This window comes from Alexandromys fortis, unplaced genomic scaffold (assembly GCF_014885135.2).
Source record: "Alexandromys fortis isolate MF-2015 unplaced genomic scaffold, M_Fortis_MF-2015_v1.1 scaffold_28, whole genome shotgun sequence".
Taxonomy (NCBI): domain Eukaryota; kingdom Metazoa; phylum Chordata; class Mammalia; order Rodentia; family Cricetidae; genus Alexandromys; species Alexandromys fortis.
This window is the reverse complement of record NW_026067901.1, coordinates 2,939,066-2,959,154: the sequence shown is the minus strand read 5'-3', so window position 1 is coordinate 2,959,154 and position 20,089 is coordinate 2,939,066. Positions and strand designations below refer to the sequence as shown.

General features: G+C 42.6%; 1 protein-coding gene across 1 annotated transcript in view; it reads right to left on the bottom strand.

The window, feature by feature from the left end:
• Positions 1–7,733: 7,733 nt before the first annotated feature.
• The window catches only part of Dbx2 (developing brain homeobox 2), a 29,166-nt gene continuing 16,810 nt past the window's right edge, over positions 7,734–20,089 (bottom strand). Inside the window, 2 exon segments of the mRNA XM_050130958.1 lie at positions 7,734–8,569; positions 15,961–16,148. Of these exon segments, the coding sequence (XP_049986915.1) occupies positions 8,243–8,569; positions 15,961–16,148 (515 nt within the window). The 3' untranslated portion in view covers positions 7,734–8,242.

The following is a 20,089-nucleotide window of genomic DNA, read 5'->3' as shown; positions in this document are numbered from 1 at the left end:
CACAGCTTTTTTTCTGCTGCTGTTGCTGAATCAGGAAATCTCTCTACAGCACACCACCAACAAAGAGCAAAACTCTGCGTTAAACTCTGTTTTTTTGTTGTTTGTTTAAAATTAAGCTCTCTCAGGTTTTACGTGGAGTTTGTTACCACAGTGGGTGCCACTCTGTAGTGATAGGAGCGGCAGGGCTGCATCCCCAGCACCCAGCCACCCACATGGCTAGCTTATGCCCCAAAATAATTACACGGAAACTGTATTCTTTTAAACACTGCCTGACCCATTAGTTCCAGCCACTTATTGGCTAGCTCTTACATATTGTTCTAACCCATTTCTAATATTCTGTGTAGCCCACAAGCTGGCTTACCAGGAAAGATCTTAACCTGCGTCTGTCTGGACTGGGAGAATCATGGCGACTTCTGACTCAGCTTCTTTCTCCCAGCATTCTGTTCTGTTTATTCCACCCACCTAAGGGTTGGCCTATCAAGGGGCCTAGGCAGTTTCTTTATTAATAAGAAATCACTCCCACATCGAACAGTGTATATACTCAGACAGCTCACAATCTTTGCTTTCTCTAGAACCATCACATCACAGCCCCATCACTTTCTCACTAACAATGGCCCCTGCCTGGGTCAGCACCTCTCCTGTCCAGCAAACCTCTCACAGTCTGCTGACAAAGGCCCTCATCTTCCTTTCTTCATATCCAGCTCCAATACACTGCCATCAAAATCCCAGTTGTCAGTCTGTGTTCCTCCTATATGCAGTTATATGTAACTACTAGTAAAATGCATGTGTGCTTTGCTTCATTTCAGATCACCAATCAGACGTAGGTACTCAATGAACCCCAGAAGCCCTACTCGGTTGCTCAAATACGCTTCCCCTCCTCTTTCATTTCCTCTCCTCCCTGAGATCCCAGGCCTTTCTTAGCCTTTCCCTCTCTCTCAAGGGATGACTCTGCTTCACACTTCACAGGTCACAGGTTGCATGAGCCATCATCTCCTCCCTCTCTCCATCGAAGGGCCCTACACTTGACAACTCCTCTCCTAAGGAAGGCCTGCTCTGCATAGGGTCTCTTCATCTAATGGCTTTTTACCATCACCACACCTTACTCCTTTGCACCCTTTCCAACCGTGCTGCCGTCCCACGCTAATAGCCATCCCATCCCCATCTTCACACTGTCTAGAAATTCCCAACAAAAGAAACAAAGAAAGGGTCCTTCTGATTTTACTGTGCAATCCCGTCCAGCTTCCACTCTCTCTCCACTCCTTCACAGGCCAACTGCTTCACACATTTTACGTATCTCGTCCTGTCCTCTTTCTCCCTTTCCATCCTCTCTTGCACTACCGTGCTTTGACTTTTGCTCCTTACTACTCTAGTTAAGGGTATTTATGTCAAAGCCATCATCACCTTCCGTGTCGCTCAATTCTCTGGCTGTTCCTCTGCCTTCGTCTTACACACCAGCAGCATTCCCCAGGAGGTCATAATTCCTGCATTACCTCACCAGCCTCTCCTGCTGATCCTCTTTCTCTGTCTGTTTTAGAAAGCACGTGGTGTTACTTGAAGCCCATCCCAGGCTTCTTTGTTGTGGTTTTTGGAAGAAGATTCCTTCTACTAAGCATAGAACTGAGTTGGTTTTCGATCCCTGAATGAACATTGCTCAGATTGCATTTCTCTCTACACCTCCTTGGGCTTCATCTTCACACCAGCATTGGAAAAGCACTATTGGCTCTTTCTGTCAATTGCATCCACATTCCCTTAGCACAGTGTGGTACTACATTTACTTCATCTTTGATTACCAGATCCTTGCACCTCTGACTTGCCATGTTGGTTTTATGACATACTAATTTGTCTTTATTTAAAATTTCAAAGAAATTCCCACATGGATCCCAGATGTTGGCCATTTAACTCAAGAAGGTGTTTCCTCATTACACAAATGTGGTATGTGTCTAAAATATTGGCATTGTTTAGTTTATGAATTACTTAAAATAACTATATCACAAAAACAATGGTTCATGTGTGAGTCATAAATTAAACAATGCCAAATTTTTATGTGTTCCACATTTGTATAATAAGGAAACACCTTCTTGGATTAAATCGTCAACATCTGGAATCCATGTGAGGGCTTTAAAAAATTAGTATTGCATTTTCTTAAACTTTTCCTGTGCATAAAAAATCCAAACTGAAGGTAATTTTACAAAAATATCCTGCCCAAATATCCTTACAAGTAGTGCATTGCTTGGCTGATATAAAAGCTTAAATTAAAGCAATGCAAGCTAAATTGCATCAGAAGAATGCCAAGGCAAGCTGTCCCTCACTTTTATTGATTCTAGACCTTTTACTATGATATACATTGGGATAAAATACATTGGTCCTGTAATGATCGGCCATGTTTAAACCCTGAGTCCTGTGAATCTGACTTCTTTTGAGAAGAATGCCTTTGGGGATGCAATCAAGTTTAAGGATTTTGAGACATGATCTTTCTGGATTTGGTTTGAATCCAATGGCAGATGTCCTTACAAGGGAAAGGCAGAGAAAAAGCTGTGACACAGAAGAGAACATCTAGGGGACACCATCTTAAGAGAGTCAGGTAGAATCATGTAAATTAAATCATGAGTCACCAGGAGCTGGTAGGGTCCTCTCCTCCCAGTAATACCATTGTGTGTGTGTGTGTGTGTGTGTGTGTGTGTGTGTGTGTACCTTGGGAATTAATTATACCACTATATCTTGTTCAAACATAATATGCCTGATTTTTCAACTTCAGTTAATATGAAGGACTGGATGGTTTTGTTTGGGGTTTGAGTAATACTCAAGGTTCCCTATCTCTCTGGTAACCTTGGAATGTTCTAATCTCAAACACTTCTTGGAAAACCCATAATTTTTATTACTTAAGCAGCTTCAAGGAAAGAACCATGAAACTGTGCTAGTTCGACATGCTGTGGGCACACCAGCCTTATTGAATCACTCAAAAGCAATGGCGAAGCTGGGCACACCAGCCTTATTGAATCATTCAAAGCGATGGTAGAGGTGGGCACACCAGCCTTATTGAATCATTCAAAGCGATGGCAGAGGTGGGCACATCAGCCTTATTGAATCATTCATAACAATGGCAGAGGTGGGCATACTGGCCCTATTGAATCATTCAAAGTGATGGCAGAGGACCTGACTCTGAGTTTGAATCCTACTCACTTTGACTTAAAACACTGACTCAATAATACAGACAGTTGGGTAGTATAGAAAGCTGATCACAAAGCACAGGCAGAGAGAAGTAGACTACCACCCCATACTATTACTCTGCTGCCGGCTCTATTGAAGGCCAAGTGTGCCCATCTGCTTGGACTTTAAATGGATAGAGTACCTTCGGATAGGCTTCAGAGTGGGTTTTCAGAAGACACTGCCCCCTCTGTATGTTTGGTACACCTTTATACTGAAGACCCCTGAGAGTATAAGACCAAGTTTCATTCATCTGATGAGATTTTTATTAAAAACATAATAGATCATTTTTCTGAAGAGTGGGGTCCGGTGGTCATTCTTTCCACATCCCGTCATCTTCTGACCCATTCCAGGGTTTACCCAAGAACTAAAATAGCTACAGTAGAACAATGCAGTCATCATAGTTTTGAGTAATTTTTAATGATGTTGGGAAATGGTCTGGGAACAAGTAGACTCAAAAAGCAGGGGAACTGGACAGACACTGCAATCCAGATCTGTTTAAGCATATGCATTTACATGCTCACATATTAAAACGTAGCTGAAAATTCTTTTTCTCAAGAGGACTGTCTACTGGAATTTCATGACTTTTACTTTGTTGGTTGCTTTCAACTGCATTTATTTAAAACCCAAAAAGTAAAAAATAAAATAAAATAAATAACATAGTGTAACAAAGTAATAGGATCATTGTGGATTGGGTAGCATGTCATTGTGGTAAATACTTGTTTGAGAAATGGTTTGAAAAAGATATAAATTAATCCTGCAGCAGTTTCCTTATATATTCAAGAATGCATCACTCTAATCTCTCCCACTGACATTCCTCTCTTCCTATAGGGGCTTAAAAAGAAAAAAAAAAAGAGAGAGAGACCGGGTTCACTGTGGACAAAGGTAGCTAGTAAATTATTCCTGGAAGCCATTCTGACTCCTGACTCTTGTGACAATAGGATCTGAGAAGAATGGTGGATGCTGTGTGCTTTCTGATTAGTAGAGCATTAAGAGTGTCTCGTTGCAAAGAGAGGTGAGGTTTGGAGGATGCTAGCTTTCTCCTTTAAAATTACTGGAGCCTTCTAGGAGTAACATGGACGATGTCAAACATTATATGGCAAGGCAACTAATTTGGATGCTCTTGGAAAACAAGGACCCTTTTTCTTCCTCGTATTTATCTATATTGAGAGTTGGAAAATGGCTCATACATCATACCCAGTAGATACTGAAATAAAGAAAGAAAAACACTGGGGGAAGACTTCAAGTGGTTGGAGCTACACCCCAGCAAACTTTAGAACACATGGACTATGTTTCATTGTGTCAAAGGCCATAAGACCTTCACAGAATCACTGGGTCCTACTGAACACTAAGGAGAGTGCAGTTTAGAAATGGAGATATCAGAAATGTTGTTGAGGGTATAGGATATTTATAACTTTATATTTAAAGTAAAAAAACATGTATTGATTTGGGGGAGTCAAGTGAGAGTTTGGATGCTGGAGGAGGGTATGCTAGAGGAGTCTGGGAGTCATGGTGTGGTCATGGGAGTGAGTTTTAAAACCTCAGGATCACGTGACTAAATAATTGGTTTTCTTGTTTATTATAAAAAATACAGAGATGTCTTTTAAACATTAGTGGTAACCATCTTTATTGTCTCCAAAGTCTATGATCATCTCCAACCTGTGTATATATTTCTAATCCCTACATATTAAAAGATACATTTATTTCATCTATATACAAACCAATTGAAAATGCCTTTTGAGGTTATTTTTTTTCCAGTATTTCATTCTCCAGGATTCTGTGGTCCTGGTGGAATTAATACAAGCAGTATTTCTCTGGAAAGCAGACAAGGAATATATGAACACGCTATCACTTCCAGGAAAGAATCTGCAACTGTCCAACAGAAAATGCTCGCACAAAGCCAGGGGTGGTGGGGTCCACAGAGGAAAAGAAAGGAGACCTCTCTAGCAAGGGCCCCGTCATTCGCTCCAATCCAGACAAGGTAATGCAAAGAAATGGCAGAAAGGCTCTGTGTACCATGGCTATGCTGTGTGTGAGAGAGAACATGTACGTGCAGCATGGCCATGGTTGTGACAGCATGTGGATTGCTTTTGGGGTGGGTTACTCAGTCTAGGGGTTGTAACCCACCCCGCAATCCAGTTACTCCAGGGTCTCGGAGGGGCGCTACCTGGAAGGGAATGAGCTAAGACAGAAGAAGGAGGCCAAGCCTCCGTTTATTAGGGACGGGTTACAGTTTATATATGGTAAGGAATGGGGGGCAGGGTAACTGGATTCTTGCCGCGTGTTCCAGGTCACGTAGGCCAGGAGGTAGGCTAGGAAGTCAAGTGGCCACACCTGGTTTCCTGGATAGCTGGAATGTGAGGCGGGTTCCTCTAAGAGATTGCTGCTAATTGGGTGAGGGGCATTCTGCAGACTCCCCAGGGTGATGGTTCCTGTAATGATTGTTAGTGGGGAAATGGCTCCTGACAAGAGCACACATGTGTGTACTGTGGAGATGCTCTGTGTGAAAGCACACACGTGTGTACCATGCTTATGCTTATACTCATGAGGGCATACATGTGTGTACCAAGACTATATTGTGTGTGAGGGCACACATGTCTACTATGCCTATGCTTGCGTGTGAGGGCACACAAGTATTTACCATGACTATGCTTGTGTCTGAGGGCACACATGTGAATACCATAACTATGCTTGTGTGTGAGGGCACACGTGCGTACTATGTCTATGCTTGTATGGAAGGGTACCCAGCATATACATGGATATGCTTATGTGAGGGCACACGTGTGTGTACTATCACTATGCTCCAGAAAACTCTCTTTCTAGGGTGTGGCTTTCCTAAGCCAGGACACATTGCAGAGTGGAAGACAATTAAAATACTGACCTGCATATCTGAGCACCAGATCAGTCCTAAACGGAGAAGCTCTACTGAGTCTCAGAGGTCCTGAGGCAAAGTTATTCAAGCAGCAACTCACCAATTTCTACAACCTGGAAAATCAAATGACCTTGACAAATCTCTCTCATTCAAGTTCCAAGTTATTCTCAAGATATAACGGCCACATACAAATAAACCCTTCGTGATTTTCATCAGTGAACAGTGAAAATGAGGACACACCCATCACACGCTGAGGTACTTCTCTGGGACTAGAGTCCACGGATTGACAATTCTACAGCTAAACTTCAAAATCGGATAGAAAGGAGAATATTGATGAGAATACGGCTCCCTAAACCCGAGGCTACAAGATACAGTGCACTCCCTCTGCCCTTCGGTAAACCTTACCAGTTTCCCAGATGCTTCTCATCTGCATCCTGTACTCACGGTGCTGCAGGCCCCACAGGGCTGAACCAGATTGCCAGAGCATAGACCCCTTACTTCACTAGCCCCGTGACTCTGGGTGATCACGCCCACAAGCCGTGCCTCAGCTGCCTCGGTGGAGTAACAGGAACCCTGATCAGTAAGACTGTCTATGTCACAGGGCTGTGGCCCTGAGGACTAAATGGGCCAATAGACCCTACATGCTCAGCACAGAGACTGGCAATACAGAGCAGCCTACAAACGCAATAAGGTCAGGACTAAAGAAAAAACGCTGTGTTCTCACTTTGCAAACATGGTAAAATGTAGTCGTCAGATCTCTGACTCCCACTTGCCACAAGGGAGCTCAAAGACAACCTTCAGGAAGCACAAAGGTGGCAAAGGCACCAGCTAACGAACCAATCCAGGCTCCGTTCAGTAAGCCATAATTTCCTGATGCTAATCACAACTGCTATCTTCGTAAATATTTTCCCTTCTGCGTACCACAGCCTTGGAACCCAGAGTCGAGGTGAGCAGGCCAGAAGCTCCTGACTTGCTCACTAACAGGATGTCCCATAAAGGACTTCGAGCTGTATCGCTTGTTCAAAAACTCAGTCAAAACCATGCTGTGTCTTTTTTTTTTTAACTTCATTTCCTGCAAAGTAAAATAATGTTTTGAATGAACTTAGAATTAATATTCTTGGATAACTAAGAAAATCGTTACCAGAAATATGACTTTATACAAAGACTATTTCAGCGTAATCATAAAACATCTGGGTGGTGTCTGTTAATATAGAAAGACCACATAACATATGTAGTATGAACTAGGTGGGAAATTCAGGTTGTATGTCAGTGCTATGATTTTCAGTCCTGTGATTTTCAGTCCTGTTAGGGACATCTTAAGAATGGTGACACAGTAATCTGGCTTTTTGGCCACTGATTACAAACTAGATAGCACAGACGATCACAAAGATACTGAATGCTGACCCGTTATCTGACATTGACTTCCACTCAGGCATGTTTTTAGAAAACCCTGGTCTAGGATAACCCCTAAAGAGAAGAGACTAACAAAAGCCAATTCACACCTAAATGTGTTCTTTCCTCCCTGATAGCCTCACCTATCTCGGACCTGAAACCTAGAAATTCTGATAATTACATTCAAAAGTTGCAGTTTCCTGTTGAGTTTGTCTTATCTATCTTCAATTCATCTAACCATGGCTCGTTCGATTAGGACTGCTGACATGCTCAAGTTCACTTATGTCGGGATGCCAAAAAAGGCCAGAACATGAGAATTTTTACAATATAATTAATTGTGTGACATCGAAGCCCAAATTTTACATTATTTGAAAAAATTAACATTTGCTCAGACTTTTTCTCCATATAAAAAGAAAATGAATTTTCTCCATGTAAAACTTGGAGAGAACTGCTTTCTTCTAAGGCATTTAATGAGCATTTACATACATATACACAGACACACACATATGTACACATATTCAGGGCAGGCTGTGGGTCGATGCTGGCTTTTATTCTTTCGGTGCTACCGTACCTTCTGGGAGGTTCTATTCCATTTATACACTGAGCCTCGGTCTAGGGCTAAATAAGAAACAGCAGCCTGGCTCTCCTAAGGCATCAGCTCAGGTATCACGCCAAGCTGTTAGTTTAAGGCAGTGTTGAGACACACACTAACTGGCTTTAATCCAAACGTTATAGGCTAAGGGTTCTTTTAGATGAGCGTGGAGCATACTCCCTTCAGATGGCGCTAGTGAGTCTATCCTTGTCTCCAGCGTCCTTCTCAGGACACAAACACAAGGCACCTCGGAGTGAATTTGCTTCGGGTACCCCTGAATTCTCCTGGGTCAGTCTTTCTGCAGGTTCTGGAGAATTCTCCCTCCAGTTGGGACTTGAGTGCGGCTGGGAGATTTCCCATATTGCCGGGCACGGAGGAGGGAATCCCACAGCGGACCGTGTGAGGCGGTCTTCTTGAAGGCTCGTGTCTTGGAAGCACCTGTTGGAAAGCACTTCCTTTTCTTTGGAATTACGCCACTTCATCCTTCTGTTCTGAAACCAAATCTTCACCTATGGATAAAATAATTAGGGGAAAAAACACTTATTCCAAGTATAGCACTTAGGTGTTTTACTTACTTCTTTTATTCTGGCCTCACACATGCTAGGCAACTGCATTTTCAATGGTCAATGTCTTCTACTGCACATTCTACAGAATTCCCTACTCTGAGAGCCTAACTGGAACATCCGTCCCTGTGGCCTTCCTGTGGGTTCCTTCAGAAGCACCTACGAGATCAACATAACATCCCATGGACACCTTCAAACAGATGGTATAACGATCACATTCTTTATTTTTGGTGGATTTTGAAATTAATTTAGTTTTGAGTATTTTAAAACATTATTTAATCTATGCTAATACATCTATGAAAGAAAAAATTGACTAGTATAGCACCTGTGCATTTTGGCTTGGGGGATATTATGCTGTGTTGGTCGGTTGACATGGGGAAAAGTGTGTATGTGTGTGTGGTGTGCTTGTATATGTGTACTATACACATCTGTGTATTGCAGGTTGTGAGTATGAGGTGTGTATGTGTGTGTGGTGTGCTTGTATATGTGTACTATACACATCTGTGTATTGCAGGTTGTGAGTATGAGGTGTGTATGTGTGTGTGGTGTGCTTGTATATGTGTACTATACACATCTGTGTATTGCAGGTTGTGAGTATGAGGTGTGTGTGTGTGTGTGTGGTGTGCTTGTATATGTGTACTATACACATCTGTGTATTGCAGGTTGTGAGTATGAGGTGTGTGTGTGTGTGTGCAGATGATTTTATGGTTTGATAAGCTATTCATTTCACATCTAAGGATACTGGGGTTTGGCAGGATTAACCAACGCAAGACCACACAGCAGAGCAAAGTGAAGAACTTTAGGCCCTGCTATCAGGCTGTGTTGACACGCAGACCTCACCACAAGCTTTTAACATTAAATTAACAATACATTTTGTAATGCTTTGATAAATGTTGGCTTTATGCAGCTTCCAAGTTTTGATTACTCCCAGGATTTATCCAACTATGATAATTAGTTTCTATAAATAAAAATTGATTGTAATTAACCCAGAAGGTGGCTTGATCTGAATCATAACTTCCCCCACCACCACACCGCAACTTGCCTCTGCAATTAACCGCCCTATTCACGAGACACTCAGTCATCCGTCAGCAGAAGACTCCCCAACTACTTCCCTGACATTTTAAAAGCAGGAACAGTCATTGTCGCTACACTACATCTTTGCACTAACAATTTACTCTCTCATTTTGAAACAACAAAACCCTAGTTCAACTCAGTGGGTCTCAAAAAATGAATGCTTGGAAGGTTATAGGGCAAATAGGGTAACAGAAAGAGAGGGACTAGAAAAGGGTGGGCACGACAGGCCTCAGCAGATGCTATGTACTTGTACAGAACTGTCAGCAAAAAAATTCAACAGTCATTTGTAAAAGTCTTCCATTAGAAAAAAAAAACTTTACTCAAGAAAATTATTATTAAAATATATAAGCCTGAGGGCTGGAGATGCATATCAGTTAATAGAGTGTATCCCCAGCATGTGTGAGACCCATATCAAATCCCAGAACCACACAACACAAACATGGTAGCAAATGCCTGCAACCACAGCACTCAAGAGGTAGACACAGAAAGATCCGAGTTCAAGGCCATCCTTGGTGGGTTAGGAAGTTTGACGTCAGCCTAAAGCTACATTAGATCCTACTTTTAATCACACACACACACACACACACACACACACACTCACGCGTGCACGCACACACACACACATGAAAACAAAATTGGAGGGTCCTTCTACACTGACTAAACAATCTCTTCAACTTTTCCTTTTAAATGACTGCACAAGACATCGACTCCAGGAAACCGAGTGTCAATGACCGCTGTGTCAGCTACGATGCTCAGAGTACAGCTTTTGCTAAGAAAATAGCTAAAGCTCGCATGCCAGGACACTCGCTTCTACTCTGACTGCGTTTATAATTAGCAGCGGACATTGCTCCTGGAGAGCTTGCCAAGTTCTTCTTGTGCATTTTCACTGGGCGAGTGCTGCTCCCATGGATGTGTCTGCTTTGTTCAATGCACTCATTGTCTTTCATTCTTTTTTTAGTGCACACGTGTGTATACACACATGTCTGTGTGTGTTTCTGTGTGTATGCATGTGCACATGTGCGCATGTGTGTATGTGTATCTATGTGTATCTATGTGTCTGTGTGTATCTGTGTGTCCATGTGTATGTGTCTATGTGTGTATGTGTCTATGTATGTCTGTGTGTATATCTGTGTGTGTATGTGTCTGTGTGTGTTTTTGTATATGTGTCTGTGGTGTGTCTGTGTGTGTATATGTGTGCGTGTATGTGCCTGTGTATCTGTGTGTCCATGTGTATGTGTCTATGTATATGTCTGTGTGTATATGTCTGTGAGTCTGTATGTGTCTGTTTGTGTGTCTGTGTAATGCCTGTATGTGTGTCTGTGTAATGTCTGTGTGTGTCTATGTGTGTACATGTGTGTCTATGTATATGCATTGTGTATCTGCGTATATGTGTCGTGTGTATTGTGCATCTGTGTGTGTGTTTGTGTGTCTCTGTGTGTGTGCATGTGTGTGTCTGTGTGTATGTGCCTATGTGCATGTGTCTGTGTGTGTGAATATTTGCATGTGTGTGTGTGCATGGAGAGAGAGTGACAGTGGGATACAGAGACAGAGCTTAACTTAAGTAATCTTTTAGTAAAAAGCCATGAAATAGTTTCTTCCCAATCAATGGAAAAATGCATACATTTAGTGAAATACACATGAGTCAAACCTCTCTCAACAGACACAAAAGCAACTCCAAGTAGGTTAAACAGCTAAACATAAAAAGGAAGCTACAAAAGTCCTAGAAGAAAATATATGAGATTGTAATTACAGTCTTGAGGACACAAGTTCTTTTTAAAGCAAATCATAAAACACTGAAGACGGTAAAGCAGAGAAATCAGAGCTGGCTACATAAAATTGAGAAATTTCTGTACAAATGAACACACTATAAACAAATAAAAAAACAAACTACTCAAAAACTAAAAGTAGGAATCTGGGAGATATCTGCATAATATTAGGCAAAGGGAGATATTTGAAAACATTTTATATATATTATCTAGAATATCCAAATATTGAAAATAATCAAGATCATCAATAGATGAACAGTTATGCAGATATAGTACATCCATATAATGGAATATTATTTGGTTTTAGAAAGAAAAATAATTCTGAAACTTGTAACAATACAGATGAACTGAGAAGATATTATGTTAAGTAAACTAATCCAATTAATAAAATGCCGTTTGATTCAACTTGTACAAAAGTCTTTTACTCTTAAGTCTCTAAATTACAATGCAAAGGAGAATGGTAATTGGCAGGGCCTGGGGTACGGGAGGGAGGACACATTGGGAGCTGATACAGAGTGTCGGTGTTACAGGATGGAAAAGTCTCTGGAGATGAACTGTGGTAACAGCTATGTAATGGTGTGAATGCACATAGTGCCACTGACATTAGAACTTTGAAAGTTTAAGACGATTTATTTTGTATGCTTATTTTACCACAATAAAAACACAAGTGTGGAAAGAAATGCTGAAATATCTGTAACAAGAAAGTGGAACTAATCGTATTATTCTAAATATCTTGATTAATATCCAAAATAATTCCTGCATGTCAACGAAATGACAACTGGTGGAAAATAAACAACCACAAAAAGCCAATTCAAAAATTCACATTTCCAATAAATTATGAAAAGCCTCTAAAATTCTGGTAGCTACGAAAAATCAAACTAAAAATAAAAAAATAAACAAATACAATTGTCTATAAGGTTAATAAGGCTTTTCAAAGTAATAAAAATAAAGGGTTTGCAATAAATGGACTCATCTGAGCAGAAATTTTACATAAATCAGTACCTAGGTTTATCTAAAACTCTTTGGAAGATTTTTAATCTCTTAGAATTTGCAATATATACACGGACATTTTAACTCTCAAATCCTTTTTCTGGTTCCCTCTTACAAAACTTCTTTTGCTTGTTTGTTTTTGTTTGTTTTTTTGAGACAGGGTTTCTCCATGAAGCCTTGGCTCTCCTGGAACTCATTCTATAGACCAGTTTGGCCTCGAGCTCACAAGGATCGCCTGCCTCTGCCTCCCTAGTGCTGGGATTAAAGGCGTGTGCCACCACCGCCAGGCCAAAACTTATCTTTTGAGTACACAAAGAAATACAATGCTGAAACCCAGAAGTAACTCGAAGATTGGAATGTCTTATGTATCTACAGAATGGTGTGTAATGAGGTTCACGTGAGAGAAAATGGAAAAGATCTACATGTCAGACACAAAGGACTCATCCTGTAACACTGAGAAAAGGAACAGAATGGTCCACATGGCTAACTATCTTAATCTTGACAGCCAAAGCCGGGAGAGATGCACATGACTTTCATCAGCAGATTGGCTCGAGTTACAGCATGAAACGATGATCCAGCAAAGTAGAGCAGAAACACATACTGCAGGATGAAGACTCTCCATTAACAGAATGCTGCAGATGCCATGTACAAAGAACTCGTACTAAATAGATCTGTTTACACAAGGGGCAGAAATGTACTACACTCATCTATCAGCTGGGGACAGGGATGGTGTGTGGCCTTGAAAAACCCGGGCCAAGAGGGGTTATCAGGTCTTCCCACTTCTACTACTTGATCATCGTTGTAGAGATGGTTTGTGAGAAGCCAAAAAAGGCACACAGAGCCCATTGCACTGGTGTATATAGGTGGTCACACACATAAACACTTCGAGTGCCAACTTTTTTGTAAAGTAAGGATAACACAATGAATAGCGGACACGACATAGGATCCTAGCAAGCATTAAAGGACATCAAATGTTGGATCACTGGTAAGCATCATGCAAACATGAGCATAATTGCAATTGGTGCATATCCATCCTGTACATGAATTTATTTTAAGAGTCTGATATTTCAGTAAATTGAACCAAGAAGCATTTATAAATAGCAGGAATAATTGAACTGGATTGGAGAGTGATGTGGGATTCCCCTCTGTATGCAGTGAATATTATTGGTTAATAAAGGAACTGCTTTGGGCCTATATTAGAGCTATAGGGGATCAGAGCTAAATGGGAAAAACTAAACTGAAGGCTGGGAGGAAGAAGGCAGAGTCAGGGAGAAGCCATGTAGCCTGGCTAGAGCCAGACAGAACTTTAGCAGGTAAGCCACAGCCACGTGACGATACAAAGATTAACAGAAATGGGCTAAATTCATATGTAAGAGTTAGCCAATAAGAAACTAGAGCTGATGGGCCAAGCAGTGATTTAATTAATACCGTTTCTGTGTGATTATTTCGGGACTGAGCAGTCAGGAACCAACAAGCGGCCTCCCTGCAACAGGAGAGAAGTGAGATGGACTTTCATCTCTTACTTCACTAGTTTCCCTCTTGTATTACATAGCTGATAAGCATGGAAGTTAATAAAATGCTAATTTATTTATTAAATGCTCTTCCAAATTCAATACAACAAAAAAATCCATTCTGAATTATCTGAATTTAAAAATAAATAAAATTAAGTGAAACTATGTGCTTAGGCTTAAGAGGCAAATAAGACCCAGTGAGGTCCTTGCCACTTACCCTGAGGCCCATCAAGCAAGTCTGTCACCTGACTTCCTGGGTTTGTGGACCTTGATAAGGCTGCTGTCTCCAGACATGGGAGAGGCATAGAAGGCTGCAACTCCATAAACAGCTTTGCAAACTACTGACCCTAATGGTCTCACAAGTCAAAACAAGCCCCCTACTGTTGCTATCTAACCTCCACTGGGTAGGTAACTTCCTGGAATGCCAAGAGTGTAACAGCCCACCCAGCATAGGGTTACAACAAAGTGGACCCTGGAGATACAGCCACTGATCCGCTCATATGCAAAACTGCTGAGCCTCATTAAATGCACAGCAATCCATTAAGGCTATGAACTAATCACCCTCTACCATACAACATACCACTCTCTACTACTAGAAAGCATCGGAAATGGCATGGCAGTTTGTGGAACAAACAATTTCTCCAGGGGAAGGAATCAAGAGTAAGGGGAATTTCCCACACTAGGACATGTTTGACACAGTGTCTTTTACCCTTCAGCTCCTTCACAGCAATTCAAGACATCCTGGTGGATGTGGTTCTATTTGGAAAGTGGAGAGCCTGCTGCATTTCAACTACCATCATCTCCTTCAGCTTGATGTTTTGATTCTGGTTGTTTTTATGTGAATTCAACACAAGCTATAAACCCTCTGAAAGGAAGGGACCTCAGTGAAGGAGAGTCTTATGCCTCCAGAAGATCAAGCTGACGGTAAGCCTGTAGGGTATTTTTTTTAATTAGCAACTGATGTTGGAGGGCCCAGTTCATTGTGAATAAGGCCATCCCTGAGCTGGCAAAAGCAGGCTGAGTATGCCACGTGAAGCAAACCAGTAAGCAGCACCCCTCCATGGCCTCCATCAGCACCTGCCTCCAGGTTTTGACCCTATTTGATTTCCTGCCCTGACTTCCTTTAATGGTAAACAGTGATATGGAAGTGTAAGTCAAACAAACCCCTTCCTTCTCAGGCTGCTGGCTCATCACAGCAATCGTAACTCTAAGACATCCTTGTATGGTAAACACCCTACACAGCGGCAGAGATGGTGACTCAACGTTAAGGCTGTCTGGGAAACCTAGATCCCAGACAGTTTTGCCACATGGCTCTGGACCTACATTCAGTCTTCTGCATTTCTTCATCCAGAAGACAGACAGTATTTCAGAGAATGAGGGTGCTCATTTGGTAGATGAAACACAAAAATGCTAGCGTTCTTTGAGTAACTTTGAGCCATCTTGGGAGAATTCTTCACTCTCAAAATTTATGTTCACAACTGTGTGGAATGTTAGTAAACAAGGAAGGTCCAGATGCTGCAGATGTGGAAGGTGCAGAATAAGGGACGCCCATCCAGAGGGGCCCAGGAGTCTCACATTCACTCTCTGATTTTAGATTAAAAGTGAAAAGGAAGACAGGAAAATTGGTTACAGCTTTTGAAGATAATTATTTAGTCTGTTTCTCTGGGTATAAAGGTCACACACATGCACACACATGAGCACACACAAACTCACACACACACATGAGAACAGGGGATGAGAATCATATGTTGCATCCTCGACATTTCCCTTCATTTCAGAAAAGTGAATACTGTGGCTCAGCCTTGCCCTCAGCGTGTGGATCAGTCGTCTCCACACAGGACTTGTCCTGTGTGTCTCCACCCACTGAAAATTCAGAACAAACACTTGAGAACACTCTGGGGCACAGTGCCACGCCTGGCACAAGACATTCATGCCAAAGAACAAGCTGCACCATGCTGAAACCAGGAATAGGAGGTATCTGCCTCCTCGTGGGTACCTGTGACTCCTTCAGTCCCAAGCTGATAGCAAGTTTCCTTCGGTCTGTTTTGCTGATGTACTTCTGCTTCTGAAACATTCTCTCCAGAGCCTTTCTCTGGTCCTCTGAGAACACAGCTCTTCTTAAAATCCCCCTTCGTGCTTTGGAATTTGAGTCCTGGGTCAGCAGAGGCAGCCCGTGTTCTTCTCCTGGCAGAGAGATACAAAAGGACAGCGAGGTTAAAGAAGAGAGGCCCCTCTGACCTCTGAGCATTTGCACCTCATAGTCAGCACTGTGGTTGACTGTTCTCTCTCAACAGAACGAGCTATGCTGCTTAAGCTCTCCAGGTCCTGGAGTTCTTTGAGGACCTGATAAATGCTGGTCACGGAACGATACTCCAAGGAGTCAATAAATCAGCACAAAAATAGCTCAATGTCCAGCCCTATCGGGAGTCCCGAGAATCTGCTTCCCCCTTGATAGCTCACTTGGTCCATACATGGATCCTATATATCCACACCAATCACTGCCAAGATAAGGTGCTTGTAGTGACACAAGTCCCATTCTATGCTGAGGACACAACGCTCAGAGGCCATCAGGTGTTTTCAGTTCATCCCAGCTCTTTCCTCTGTGTTTAGGCGCCCTTGGTTTATGACTGTATCTAATCTAACAGTGTATCCGAATATATTCAACATTAGGAGGAATAGCAACTGCCCAAGGAAATGGATAAACTACCCAATGGATAAAATCTTGAGGGCCCATTAAAGATGAAGACTAAGGACAAACAACAGCAAAGAAGGGACTACGTGTATGTTTTGTTGTTGTTGTTGTTTGTTTGTTTGTTTGTTTTTCGAGACAGGGTTTCTCTGTGGTTTTGGAGTCTGTCCTGGAACTAGCTCTTGTAGACCAGGCTGGTCTCGAACTCACAGAGATGCACCTCCTCTGCCTCCCAAGTGCTGGGATTAAAGGCGTGCGCCACCACCGCCCGGCTACGTGTATGTTTTAAAGCATGGTAGCGAGATGTGCACTGCACTTACAACCAGGTAAGAGCACCAAGGAGAAGCAGTTGAAAGGGCCAGCGTGAACACTACTGTGAGCCATTGCAAAAATGTGAACATAAAATCCATGCCCACTGTCTACACTTTAAGCTTGGATTTATGTCCCAGTGGGGAACAACTTGGCAGAGGCACTAAGTGAGGGTTGGAGATGACTCCAAGCTGTCCTTAAGGTGCTCACAGTGGATGAGCAGAGACTCAAGGGCTCTGACAGAGAGATGACGTGACCGTCACAGACAGCACAGAGCAACAGAACAATAGCCAGGGCAGAAGAGACCACAGACAACATGCAAAGAGCCACAGAATGTGAGATACCAACTAGCCAATCAGCAATGAACAGGGCAGGAGATACCACAGACAACATACAAAGAGCCACAGAAAATGAGATTCCAATTAGCCAATCAGCAATAAACAGGGCAGGAGAGACCATAGACAACATTCAAACAGCCATACAAACATACATACAAGAACAGGAAAGACCAACTAGCAATGTGGGAATGAGTCTCATTCAAATATCCCTAAAACTTTTAAGAGAGGGCCCTAGATTTTCCCTAACAAATAATTTTTAGGGAAAAAAAAGAACAAAGTTTCCTATAGAGGATCTACAGGTGCAGTTCTAACATTTTGGGGGCTGTGGACTGGGACTAGATCTCACCCTATGAACAACAGACCTATTAGACCCACAGCTAAGATCAGGTAATAACTTCTGGACCCAGTTTCTCAGGTTTTGGTGCCCTAAAATGAACAGGAACAACCAATGAACAAGCAAAAACTATGGCAAACCCAAAGGATACCCTTCCCCACCCCCACTCCCCATACCACATCTCATCCACATGTCATTTTACCTTGGCAACCCAACACAACACATTTCTATTAACAATGCTCCAGGAGTCCATGTCAGGTTTGGCCTTTCCATCTTCCTGACCCATGCCTGGGCAGCTGCCCTGTGCCTATTGCTACACTAAGCCCTAACTCAGCTCTGCAAGGGACATGTGCCCTGACCACCAGAATGCACCAAGCTTACAATAGGTAAAAACACAGAGGAGGAGGGACAGAATAGCAAATGCAAGCCCTAAGATAGACACTGATAGAAGTATGGACCAGTAATTCATTTTCAAGTAGAAACAAGCAACCCTGGAGCAGCCTTTAGGGGAGGCAGAGTTCCTGCATCATTCCTGTGGTCCCTAACGCTGCCACATTCCAATTCCAAACTCTGTTCCCAATGTGAGCTACCCAAGGGTCATACAGCCCAGCCTACTTCTAAGAAGCCTTGTTTAGTTTCCACATTAAAACCCAGTCTATAGACCTCTAACTCCCACCCCGCCCCCTCGGCTTTGTGAGGAAGGCAGAGGCAGTAGTGTAGGGAACAGCACTGACTCCAGATAGCTTCAGATTCTCAGAAGAAATGTAAGATTCTTTCAGAACAGCTCAAGCTGAAGGCTATCAATGTCCTTTGAGAAAGAAAACTCTTTCGGCCTCCTAAAGAACTCAGTAACTTCTCAGAGCTGGAGAGACCTTCATGTGTTTGATACAAGACTCTCCAATGGGCCAGCATCTGATGCCGGCGTTCCTCTACTGAGGAGGGTGGGGTGTTGTCTGTGGGGCTCCGTCTTCCTGCTGCACTGTCCCTAACTGCTCTGCGCCCTCTCCCACAGGCTTCTGTCCTTCAATTCTCTCTTCAGTGGAGAGACCCCTCATCACTACTTTCAAATATGCCTGTGGGCATCTATGGGCTTGTGCATATGGGTGCCTCTGTTTGTATGGTTTCTGTAGGTCTGTCTGTCCTGTTCTAGTAGACTCTAAAAGCCACCCTCAAGCATCCATAAAACCCAGGATTTGGACTTAAATGAGTTTACTCAATTTAACCTTCACCAAGTTGGGTGTGTTAACTGTAGAGGTCTTTTACTATCTGTCTTCCTCTTAGCTTGGTTTGTACTACTCCGCGTGCCTTTTAAAGGGTCTCCAGAACCAATCACGGGCCTTCTGAGCCTTTCAAGAGTCCCGTAAGAACTCTGTCTTCTCTTCCGCTCAGCCTATGGCTAAAGCAAGGCCCACACTCCAGCTGCATTCTGCAGACATACACTGAGACAGCTTTATACTTTTCCCCACTCTGCTCTATCCAGTCCACGCTCCCCACTCCTAGTCTGTACAGAGCGCTTGATTAGGGAAATGAAAATCAGGATTTTATAAGTAGACCTCCATTTGACTTCATGTGATATTCAGGGAACGGGTTATAAACAAGCATCCTACAAAACTGAGAGTTACCCACCACTACCATCTAGGCTGAGCACTCAGACAGAAAAGGAACGGCACCCTAGGACAGAAACTCTGATGCTGCCTCTGCCTCGCTAGAGCTTTGAATAGAGTTATCAACCTGGAAAGCCTGTAGTTTTGAGTCTCTGTTCCCTCAAACATTCTTCTTGGTTGACCGAATGTCATCTGGGCAACACCACTCCATCCTTTTTGAGAAGTCACTACCTAGATTCAGGGTATCGACAAATTCCATCATCTTCCAAGTGGTATAATCAGGCCTCTTTCTAAATTAAAAAAAAAAAACCAAGGTGCATCCCTCTGAAGATCTTAAAATGGCTAAATTAAATCTCTGCCTATGTTAGGTATTTTACATTCGTGGGTATATATGTGTTGGGAATTGCAGTCAGTCTCTCCTAGGTTTACACAGCTCTGGGAAATCTCCTGAGACTACCCATCGCTCCACCAGAGAGCAGTAAACCAACACCCAAGTCAGGCAGCAACAATATTATTAATCAGAGCATTTCCCATCTTTGATAGTGAGACCCAGAGCCAATCCCCATTCACTCAGTAAAAGCAAAACCCCTTCCCTGCTGCCTTCCGCAAAATGCTGTACTAAAACCTGGGGTGGATATGAGTTTCCCTTAAGTTTTAACAAGGGAGAAAGGCAATTACAAGCTGGGAATGTCCAATATGATCGCAGTTTCTAGGAAAAGGCTGAGGAGTTTGTCCTGCCGGCAGGTTTTCTCTGCTCAGACTCACATAAAGTTGGCTCCAAACCGAAGTTCTGTTTTCTAGGGCATAAAATTCTTGAAGGGTCAAGTTGAGTACTCAAAGACAAAAATGGA